At 61.6% G+C, this 10444-nt stretch overlaps 1 protein-coding gene across 1 annotated transcript; it reads left to right on the top strand.

Moving 5' to 3' along the window:
* Positions 1 to 1526: 1526 nt before the first annotated feature.
* SCN1B (sodium voltage-gated channel beta subunit 1) lies at positions 1527 to 10181 on the top strand. The gene is made up of 6 exons (XM_046681306.1): positions 1527 to 1928; positions 3566 to 3732; positions 4468 to 4708; positions 8795 to 8936; positions 9393 to 9464; positions 9552 to 10181. The coding sequence occupies exons 1-5, from the start codon at positions 1889 to 1891 to the stop codon at positions 9457 to 9459; spliced, it is 657 nt and encodes a 218-aa protein (XP_046537262.1). The 5' UTR covers positions 1527 to 1888; the 3' UTR covers positions 9460 to 9464; positions 9552 to 10181.
* The last annotated feature ends 263 nt before the right edge of the window (positions 10182 to 10444 follow it).

The raw sequence follows: 10444 nt of genomic DNA, 5'->3' as shown, positions 1-10444 counted from the left end.
TGGTGCCCAAGTCAGGTCCTGGCTATGCCTCTGCCTTCCACCCGCTGCCGGGGGAGGGCTCGGGATAGCAAGAGGGTTATTTTCTGCAAGGGAATTTCACAGCCCAGGAGGTGCTGGCACAGATGCCCAGACCACAAAGGTGTCCGGTGTCCCTGGCTTCCTGTCCCTCTGCCCTGGGCCTGCCACACATGCTGGTTCCTCTTGCTCAGCAGGGCTAGGCCAGGGGTATTCTGGGACTTTACCCCACCCAGAACTGGTGGCCGAGACCTGAGCAGCGACCCCCCAGCCAGAAGTCTCACTCACCCTGGTCCTGACAGCCCAGAGCTGCCACCCCATCCTCTCCATTTGGTAGAATCCACTGACAGAACAGCCCACCTGCCGTTGCTGGGGCAGGATTCCAGACCCACCCGAGGCCAGGGCGTGACTCTGCCTCAGTTTCCTCTTCTGTAAAAGGGATGATAGTAGACCTTGCTGCCCATGTTTGGGAGGGAGAAGTGGATCTGGTGTATCGCAAGGGCTCCAGCCTTGACATTTATTTATACATTCAACACATTTACTGAGGCCTCCAATGTGCGGGCACAGGTCATGGTGCTGGAGACACGGTGCCCAGGATGAAGTCGACCCTGGAGGAGCTTGTTGGGGGGGGCGGTGCTGGAGAGACAGGCAGTGACTGGGGCTATGGAAAGGAAGAAGAGGATGTCAGGTAGGGACACTGCTGTGGAAGAAACACCGGAAACGAGAAAAGGAGGTCAGCTGAGGGGCGGGGAGGCAGTGCCCCGGGGATGGACAGAAGCCCTGACAAAGGTGCACTGGAACCAAGAACGGCAGGAGGCCAGGCAGTGAGCCTTTTGTTCACCTGGGGGAGGAGGGACCAAGGCCCCCAGGCGGGGATGAGCTCGGCCTGTGGGACAGCAGGGGCCTGGACACACTGGAGTTGGGGGGAGGGTAGAAGACGACCTCGGAGACAGAGGGGAGGGCGCTCCTCCAGAAACGTGGCACCCGCAAACCCCAGAGCAGCCTCTCGGCGGGCGGGATCTGGCTGCACCTCCTGCTTGGGTGGGGTCCGGAGTATCATCCGTAGCCCCAGCCGAACAGACCCCTCATGCCTACTTGGGGTCCCGCACCGTGACGTCCAAGCCCGGATGCCGGGGATCTGAGGGGGAGGTCACTTAGAGGTCTCAGCCAAGTCCCCCTCCATCCCATGAGGATGACTTCCATAATTTGAAGGCGGAAGCCCTGCCCCCAAATCGCCCTCAAAGCCTTCTTGTGACTTCGGGGGTGACCTGTCTCAGACTCCAACGCTGGGGGTTCCCAGAGCCTGGAGGGGTCGGACGCCCAGACCATCCGCCCCATGCCCAGAAGCCGCGGTCCCTGCGCCACCGGGAGAGGCCGGTGCAGCGGGCGCCTGCCGGGCCGCTGCGGCAAAGGCTGGGCGGCCGCGCCCTCCCCCCGCGGTGATTCACCCCGCCCCCTCCCTCTGCCTCTCCCTCCTCCCCCCAGGCCGCCGCCGCCGCCGCCGCCGCCGCTGCAGTGCGCAGGAGACCGCGGCCCGCGCCGCAGCGCGCCCGAGCGGGAGCGGGAGCCGGAGCCGGGCCGGGGTCCGCGCGCCTGGCGGATGCGCCCGCGGTGCTCCCCAGCGCAGCAGCCCGAGCAGCGGCCGCCCGCGCGGCGGGGATGCCCGGACGCCGGGCCCCGGGGCTGGGCCCCCGGCGGTAACCGGAGCGGGGGGGCCGCGCCCCCCCTCCTCCCCCCTCGCCGGTCCCAGAGCCGCAGCTGCTGCGCCCGCGCGCTCCCGGGGACATTCTAACCGCCGCCGGGTCCCGCCGCCTCTCGCCCCGCTATCAATACCGGCGGCCCGGGAGCGGGGCGCAGCGTGCGCAGCGCAGCCATGGGGACGCTGCTGGCCTTCGTGGTCGGCGCGGCACTGGGTGAGTGCGCGGGGGGCGCGCGCGGCGGGGCCACAGCGGGGCACTGGGCGGGCGGCGGGATTCGCGCTCTGGGGCCGGACGGCGGGGCGAAGGCCACCCCCGGCCCATCTCCCGGCCCGGCTAAGTCCGCTTCAGAAGTTGTGCGCGCGGGGAGCGGGGCTAGGGAGGGCGGTGGAGGTGCGGGTGGGCAAGAGCGGGCGGGGGCCCGTCTGGCACAGCTTCGCGGCTGCGGGCGCCCAGCCGGGGGCGAGGAAACGCGGAGTCAGCTGCTCCCGGAGCCCCGCAGGCTGCAATGTGACACCCACAGCGGCGGGAGGGGGTGGGGGGAAGGCGGCGCCCGGAGACGGAGATGAGAGAGACTGAGAGACAGAGAGAGATGGAGACGGGAGAGATGGGGCGAGAGACAGAAGGACTCACACACAGTACTCCTGAGTGCTCTGTTGGGAGGATGGGGACATGAGAATAAAGAGAAACAGAGACAGAGCGAGGGATGCAGAGCTGCCCGAGAGAGACTGAGGAGAGTTAAGAATCTGAGCGGTGGAGAGAGAGAAACTTAAGAGGCAGAAAGAAGTGGAGACACGGGCAGACACGGGGAGAGATGGAGTTTTAAAGGGACAGGGAAAGGTGGAGAGAGATGGGAGAGGCTGTCTGAGCCTGGAAAGAGGACACAAAGTGGTGGGACCTTCAGAGAGCCCCTTAAGAGAGAGAAAGGAGGGGAAACAGAGGCACTCAAGGAGGTGGAAAGAGCAGAGGAGGACAAGAAGCCCCAAGATTAATAGAGGAAGAGATTCCGGGACGCAGAAAAAGACCCAGAACTGGAGCTGGAGACACATGCATTAGCAGTTAGCGCTCGAGGGGGCAGGAAGGAGGTGGCAGGTAAAAATGTGGAGGAGGGACCCAAAGGGGTTGGAATCCAGTAGGGGTGCAAAGGCCCTGAGGCAGGAAGGAGTTTTGAGAAGCTGATAGGAGGTGGGATAGGGGCCTGGAGGTCAGGGAGCCCGGGGGCGGGAGGACAAGGAGGCAGGAGAACTTGCGGAAGCGGGGATGACACAGGAGCTTCTGGGACTGGGGAGCAGGGCTGAGTGTGGGTCTGCCCTGGTTCCAGGGCCCATCTGCCCCTCTGAGGCCCTGCCTTCTCCCAGCACATGTGTCTGGGGCTGGCGGGGTGTGCAGAGCAGTAATGGTGGAAATAACTGCCGCCTTGAACTTCTAATGCAGCTGGAAGTCTAGTCCCACCACCTGGATGCTGCAGTCCCCTGGGCAGGGACCCTGAAGGTGGGGTGCTCGGGTGACAGACCCTGAGTTACTGACAGCATTGACAGCCTGTTGGTTGGGGGCCTCCTGTGGACCGGGCCCCCCGAGGCCTTACCTAACTTATGGAATCTGCCCAGCAACCTCCAGAAGCAAAGACGATCATTGCCCTCACTGTTCACAGAGGGAAACTGAGGCTCAGAGAAGATGAGGACCTTGCCAAGGGCACGCAGCACCTGGCAGGGCCAGGTTTGGTGTCCGGTTCTGTCCCTTCCTTATCATTATTGAGGGGAAACAGATGATTTGTGGGGGCCCGGAGAGCCGACGACTGGCGAATGTGGCATTGCCCCGAGTGACGGGTGCCCCTGCGCGGCCTGTCCCCACAGTGTCGTCAGCCTGGGCGGGCTGTGTGGAGGTGGACTCGGAGACCGAGGCCGTGTACGGGATGACCTTCAAGATTCTGTGCATCTCCTGCAAGCGGCGCAGCGAGACCACCGCGGAGACCTTTACAGAGTGGACCTTCCGCCAGAAGGGCACCCAGGAGTTTGTCAAGGTACGTGGGGCCGGGGGTGGGCGTGGGCGTCCGTGTGGACCAGGGCTGGCTGCCAGGAGGGCTTGTTTGTTTTCAGTAATGTGCTGGTATCGATGACTGGCTCCCCCTTGACCCGCTGGTGACCTCAGGCCAGTGGCGGAGCCTCTCTGAGCCTCAGCGCCCTCCTCTGTAACGATGGGGCGGCCGTGGTCTCCAGCTCAGCTCACTCTGAACGGAGTGAGTTGATGTACCTGGCGCATGGCTGGCACAGAATAAATGCCGTCGGAATTATGTAGAACCAGCAGAAATGTCTTGGACAGTTGTCCTGGGAGCACATAGCACCCGCTGGACCTCCCGTGCACTCTGTGTGTTTTGAGTTACATCTGCTTGGGCGCCATGAGCTTTGAGGGGCTGCTGGAGAACAGGGGTCTGCAGCAGCTGGGGTCAGGCTGCCTCTGTCCCTGCCGAGGAGGGTGCCTGGTGGCCGGGGACAAGCTATAGAGAGTGGGGGCCAGGACGGCTGGACGGGCACCGGGACGGTGACTGAGGGACGTGCGCGTGTGTGGTCTCAGGGCGAGGGGCACAGTCGGGGGCCCGGGCAGACCCAGGCAGGATCCCGGCCCTCCAGACCCTCCCTGCCTGAGGCCATGGGGCCCGAGTCCCCACACGTGTCCCTCTGTGTGTCAGGGCGAGGGACAGCACAGAGGGGTGGGCGGGGAGGGGGCACAGGCGGTGACCCCTGCTCGCCGCCCCCAGATCCTGCGCTATGAGAACGAGGTGCTGCAGCTGGAGGAGGACGAGCGCTTCGAGGGCCGCGTGGTGTGGAACGGCAGCCGGGGCACCAAGGACCTGCAGGACCTGTCCATCTTCATCACCAACGTCACCTACAACCACTCGGGTGACTACCAGTGCCACGTCTACCGCCTGCTCTTCTTCGACAACTACGAGCACAACACCAGCGTTGTCAAAAAGATCCACCTCGAGGTGGTGGACAAGGGTGAGTCGGGCCCCGCTGCCCCCTCATCCCTGTTGCCCACCGGCGGCCAGATGGAGGGACAGATGGCAGGGAGAGGACAGGCTGGCTCCACGCCTGGGCCGACCGTCCATGGTGGCGGGGGGAGCCGCACCTCCTTCCCCAGCTCCAGCTCTGGCCTCTGTTTCTCTCTAACCCCGGAGAGGTCACAGTGGGCCTCTCCTGTGGAAGTTCTGGGTGCAGAACTCAGCTCTGCCCCTTGTGCTGTGTGACCTCTGGCAGGTGTCTTTCTGTCTCTGGGCCAAAGGGTTGCCCTGTAGAAAACAGGATGAAACGTCTCAGGGTGTTGTTTGAACCCTTCTCGTGTCCTGGGAAGGTTATGAGCATCGGGCAGTTTGCTGGATGTCAGCTCCTGGCGCATGTCTGGCTCACAGTGGGACCTCAGTACGCGGGGCGATGGATGCTGGTGGTTCTGGTGGCCGAGTAGCCAGAGCCCCACCTCTCTCTGTCCCGCGGCAGGGGAGAGATGAGTGCGTCACCCATAGCGGTGCTCCTAAATTCTGCTGTGCACACGGAGCACCCTGGAGGCTTGCTGAGGTGCAGTCTGACTCAGCAGACCTGGGTGGCCCAGGATCCCCCTTCTGACGAGCTTGCAGGTGAGGCCATGCTGCAGGGCTGGGCCATGCTGAGCAGCCAGCATCTAAGGTGCTTTGGAAACTTTTCATCGTTTTGGCTTCAGCTGCCTCAACCTGTTCTCTGAACCATCTTCAGATGGGGATAAACTGGAATTTTCCAGGGCCCTACAGCCATTGGCTCAGAGTCAGGGAGATATCCCTGACCTTGGGCAGCAAAGACCCAGGGCAGGTGTGTCCCGTGGGGCCCGTGGCGCACACCCATCGTCATGGGCAACACACAGGGTCCTTCCTTTCCCCAGGATGGGTGCCAGCCCAGCGCCTTACGTGGAGTCCTCCTCGAGAGTCCTCCGGGCAGGGCTCTCACTGTCCCTGTCCTACAGGTGGGGAGGGCCGGGCTCGGGCAGGTTAGATGGTGTGGTCAAGGTCGCAGAGTGGGACCTGGACGTGAACCCGTCGAGCCTGTGACTCCTGTGTCTGTTCTCAGCACGATTCACTGCTCCCTTGTCAGCCAGAGCCTGCGGGTTTCTTTTTATAATTAGCATTTTTACGTTTATTGTCAAAGTGATCCAGCGGAATTCGACGCAGGAGACAGTCTGAGCGACTCCTCGGTGTAGGTGCCGATGCTGGGTGGGCGGCCACCCCCAGACACAGCAGATGCAGCCCCGCCCGCGTGAGTCGGGTGGGGGAGTGGAATTGCTGTAACAAAGGCGCCCCCAAATTCCGCAGCTTAACAAAATCTGTCAGTCCTGTCTCCCAAATCAGTGCTAGGTGAGGGGTGCGGAGGGCGGGGATCCGCGATGCCCTCGGGCAGCCAGGTTCTTTCCATCTTGTGGCTGGGCCCTTGCTCAGAATGGCCCTCATCTCGTGGTGGAGGCAGCGGCTGAGGCATGGGGACCCGGTGGAGCCTCTCCTTCCACGTTATCTGCATGTTACACCCCCTCCCAGAGCGTGTGCTCTCAGCAGCATTTACCACGACACGGAGCCCTTCTGTGGTCTTCCCGCAGCCTGCGGCCCCAGCGTTATCTGCCACCAGATTGCAGTATTGCATGCATGAGAGTACAGTATTTTATATCATACTCTACAGTATATTAACATTACCAAACACACGACAGTATTTTTATCCTAACCCATCATACTAGAGTATTTTTAACATTACTCACCATACTACCATATTTTTATCATTACCCACCATGCTATAGTATCTTAAAATACTATGAATTATATTGTAGTATTTTAAAATTTTTCTTGTTATATTATAATATGTTCATCATTGCCCATCATGCTGTAGTATTTTTAACATTACCCATCACACTGCAGTACTCCTTTCATATTATTGTCTGGTTAGCGTTGCTGGCCGCCTATCATCTTTTTTATTATGACCCCCCCATCAGACTGTGGTTTCAGCGTTCCCTGTCAGCCTGGATCGCCCGCCTCCTGGTAGTAACCCCCAGGGAATGAACCGAGTCATTTCCAAAGGAGGGGCAGTGGGGGTTGGTGGTGAGACCCCCTCCGCCCTGGCGGGGTCAGAAGACGGTAGGAAGCACCGGGGTCCCCCAACCAGGAGTAGGGCTGGCAGGCGGGGATGAAAGGGCTGATTCTGCTTGGGATGTCGTCGGTGTGAGTGGAAAATGTCTGAAAGCCGGCCCCAGGGGTGTGGCTGGGGCGTGGGACCTGGGGGCTACCCTTGTGGGTGGTGGGTAGAGCTCTTAGGAGGTTGGGGATGTTTGAAGAAATTGAAGGTCTCCCCACAGCAGGTGCCTCTGACCCTCTGTGTGACGCTCTGCCTGGGTCCCTCATCTGTAAGGGAGAATGACAGCCACCCCGGGTGTCTGTGTGGGTTGGTGGAGGCTGCGCTGGATCCCCGGCCGCTATCGCTGAGTCTCTGGCTGTGCAAGCTCTGCAGAGCAGCTCGGACGCTGCAGTCACCTGCACTCGGGGCTGAACCCTGGCCCTGAGTCCAATCCTGGCTGTGCATCCTTGGCCCAGCACCTTCCCCACTCTGGGCCTCAATGTCCTTGTCTGGAAAACGGGTTACAGACCCGTGCCGTCACTGTCCTAATCTAATTGGAAGAGCCGGAGATTCCAGGTTACCAAATTCCTTTGGGCGTTCAGTCCCAGGAGCAAGACCGAGAATTCCAGTGAGGTGACTTTATCCACTTGTAGCCAACTCAGTGTCTTCCTGAGGGCAGCTGAGCGCGAAGCCAGGACGTCTCTATCCTGGGGTGGTTTGGAAGAGTCGGGGAGATGCTCAGATAGAGACGCTGGGGTGAAGCACAGAGCCTGGCCCAGAGGTCACGTTCAGGACAGCTTTGGAGGCAATGAAGGGGTGAACGAATGAATGAATGGACGAGTGAATGAATGAGGCGTGGAATCCGTCCCGGCCCCTCCTGCAGGGAAGCAGGGAGAAGCATCCAGCGCGCACCTCCCTCACTCTGGCGCAGAAAGCCCGGGTGCCACCTGCGCGGGGGCAGGGGCCGCAGAAAGTGGCCGTGCACAGGGCGGGAGGACGCGCGCGCACCGCGGGGAAAAGCAGATCCGGCCGACTGGGAAGGGAGCCGGGATGCGGGGCGGACCTGCGACAGCCGGCGCGGCGCCCGGGTGGCCTTGCGCTCTGGTCCTCTGGCTGAATCGCGTCTTTTGCAGTTTAAATTGAGGCTCAATGAAAGGAAGCTGGCAGTGAGAGGGGCCGCGCGGCCCGGAGGCTGGGGGTTCCGCCCCGCCGCTTGGTGCTGATGGCTTGCGCTGCCGAGCCTTGTGGATGTTAACTCGCTTTCTTTTCCCAGCAGCCCTGTGAGAGGCCATGAGTATTATCTTCCCCATTTTGCCGAGGGGGAATCAAGGCCCAGAGAGATAGAGTCATTTGCCTAAGGTCACATAGCTAGTAAGAGGCAGAGCCAGGATTCAAAACCCTGGCCAATTTGCCCCAGCGCCCCTGCTCTTCCACGTTGTACAGCCCCAACAATAACAGTAATAGTAATATTAGTAATAGCAAACATTGATTGAATGCTATTTATGTCAGGTGCTAGTCTAAGGATCTTTAAAGCTTATGTCATTCTCATGACACTCCCATGAAGGAGATATTGTGATTATCAACTTCTAACAGATGGGGAAACTGAGAGCCAGAGAGGCTGAGTCACTTGCCCAAGGCCACACAGCTGGCAAGCAGCAGAGCCAGGATTGGAACCTGAGCCCTTGGGTGGCAGAGCTATAGATCTGGGGGACCTGCAGCCACCTGAGTGACAGAGATGACCCCCGAGTCGCACAGGGAGGCATGAGGAGGGTGACCCCAAGGCCCACCCAAGGCTGTTTATTTAGAATAAATAAACAATGGCCCCGGGGAAGCTGCATGGGTCCCATGGGCCCGGGGAGGCCCAGCCACTTGCCCAAGCTCAACCGCAAGCTGGAAGCACGCTCAGGCTGCCCTGGCTCCCCCTGCCTGGGCTCGGCAACTGCCTGACCGTGCCTGGCCCCGCAGCCAACAGAGACATGGCGTCCATCGTGTCGGAGATCATGATGTACGTGCTCATCGTGGTGCTGACCATCTGGCTCGTGGCGGAGATGGTGTACTGCTACAAGAAGATCGCGGCCGCCACGGAGGCCGCCGCACAGGAGAACGCGTGAGTGGCGGTGGGGGTGAGGGAGGTGACCCAGGCACCCGGGACTCCCCCAGGGGAGCCTGAGCGGAGCGGGGAGAGGGCTGGGGGCAACCCAGTGCGCCGTCCCTGTCGTCAGAGACAAATATGGCTGCCGTCAGGTCCAACCCCCCTCCTCCCTCAGACTCAGCCCCCACTTCTCTCGGGGCCGTGGTTCAGCCCAGCATCCTTCTCCCCAAAGCTATAGGAATCCAGAGCCCTAGCCCCTTTCTCCCCTGGGACCTGGGCGTCTGAGCCCCCGCTTCCCTCCTGCCTCAGACCCAGGACTTCCTGTGGGTCTCTAGGAGTCTAGCCCGCAGCCCCCTCCTCTAACTCCGGAGCCCTGAGCACCTGGGGCACAGACGTCCACCCTCTTCAGTCTGCTGGGGGTGGGCCGGACTGGTGATGGGTCACCTGTACACCTGGCCTTTGCCCCCACAGCTCGGAGTACCTGGCCATCACCTCAGAAAGCAAAGAGAACTGTACGGGCGTCCAGGTGGCCGAATAGCCCTGGTAAGGTGGGTGGGTGGGCAGGGCCCGGGGGCCCGGGCGGTGTCAGCCCCCTCGGTCCCTGATGCCCTGTCTCTCCCTCACCTTCAGGCCCTGGGCTTCACCTCAAGGAAGAGCCAGCCCTACTGGGAAACACCCGGGCACAGCCTGCCCCCAATGGGGGTGGGCCATTCCTGGGCCTCCACAAGCCTCAGAGACCTGCCAATGGAGCCTCCGGGGTGGGAGGGGGCAGGGGGCTTGGCTGACACCCCAATGCAGCCTTCTTTCTCCGGCCCCATCGCCCACCCGCGCCATGCATGATGGGTAAAGCAATACTGCCGCTGCCCCCGCCCTGCTTCTGCTGCCTGTTGGGGGGGGCGGTGAGGTGGGGGCAGCGGCCCCTCACCCCCCTTCTTGCTGATTTGCACACATTGGCCGCTTCAGACACGCACTACTGGGGCCCAGCCCCTCCCTGCCCCCTCCCTGCCCAGAGGGGGTCGTGATGGGCCAGAACAGCTTGGGGCAGCGGGTTCTGGGAGCCACTCTGACCCCCAGCGGCACTTCCCCTCCTGCTTCCTCTGGCTGGACCTGGGGTCCCCTCTCCTGTGATGCACTCCTGCCCCAGCTCAACCCGCCCTCTCTCACCAGCCTTGGAGTGTGGCCACTTAGAAAGGGCCCATTCAGCCTCGTCTCTCTTGACACAAATAGTTTTGTTCATGGAATAAAGATTCTTGGACTTGATTGGAAGTCTGTCTGGTGAGCCGAGTCACCCTCTACCCGCCTCCCCACATCCAGGCGTTTCAGTTTTCCTGGGGACCCTCCACCACCCGCCGCACACGCTAGGAGATGAGAATGGGGAAGGAACCGGTGGGGGCCCAGCGCTGGCAGCTGCTCAGACTTGGTTAGCCTCAGAGTCGGGAGGATCATTAGCTGAGAGCGACTGTGAGTAGGAAGGGAGCCAGAGGGAGAAGAGGCGCCCAGGCCAGGATGGGGGTTGGGGGGCT

Source organism: Equus quagga, chromosome 13 (genome assembly GCF_021613505.1).
Source record: "Equus quagga isolate Etosha38 chromosome 13, UCLA_HA_Equagga_1.0, whole genome shotgun sequence".
NCBI classification, from domain to species: Eukaryota; Metazoa; Chordata; class Mammalia; order Perissodactyla; family Equidae; genus Equus; species Equus quagga.
Note: the sequence above shows the minus strand (reverse complement) of the source record. Positions and strands in the feature narration are given on the sequence as shown.

What these genes read in the sequence shown, in the direction of transcription:
- SCN1B (XM_046681306.1), top strand. Translation starts at nt 1,889, where the DNA reads ATGGGGACGCTGCTGGCCTTCGTGGTCGGCGCGGCACTGG. An exon ending in CCTCGAGGTGGTGGACAAGG is followed by an intron (nt 4,709 to 8,794) that starts GTGAGTCGGGCC and finishes CTGGCCCCGCAG; the next exon opens with CCAACAGAGACATGGCGTCC. An exon ending in GCCGCCGCACAGGAGAACGC is followed by an intron (nt 8,937 to 9,392) that starts GTGAGTGGCGGT and finishes TTGCCCCCACAG; the next exon opens with CTCGGAGTACCTGGCCATCA.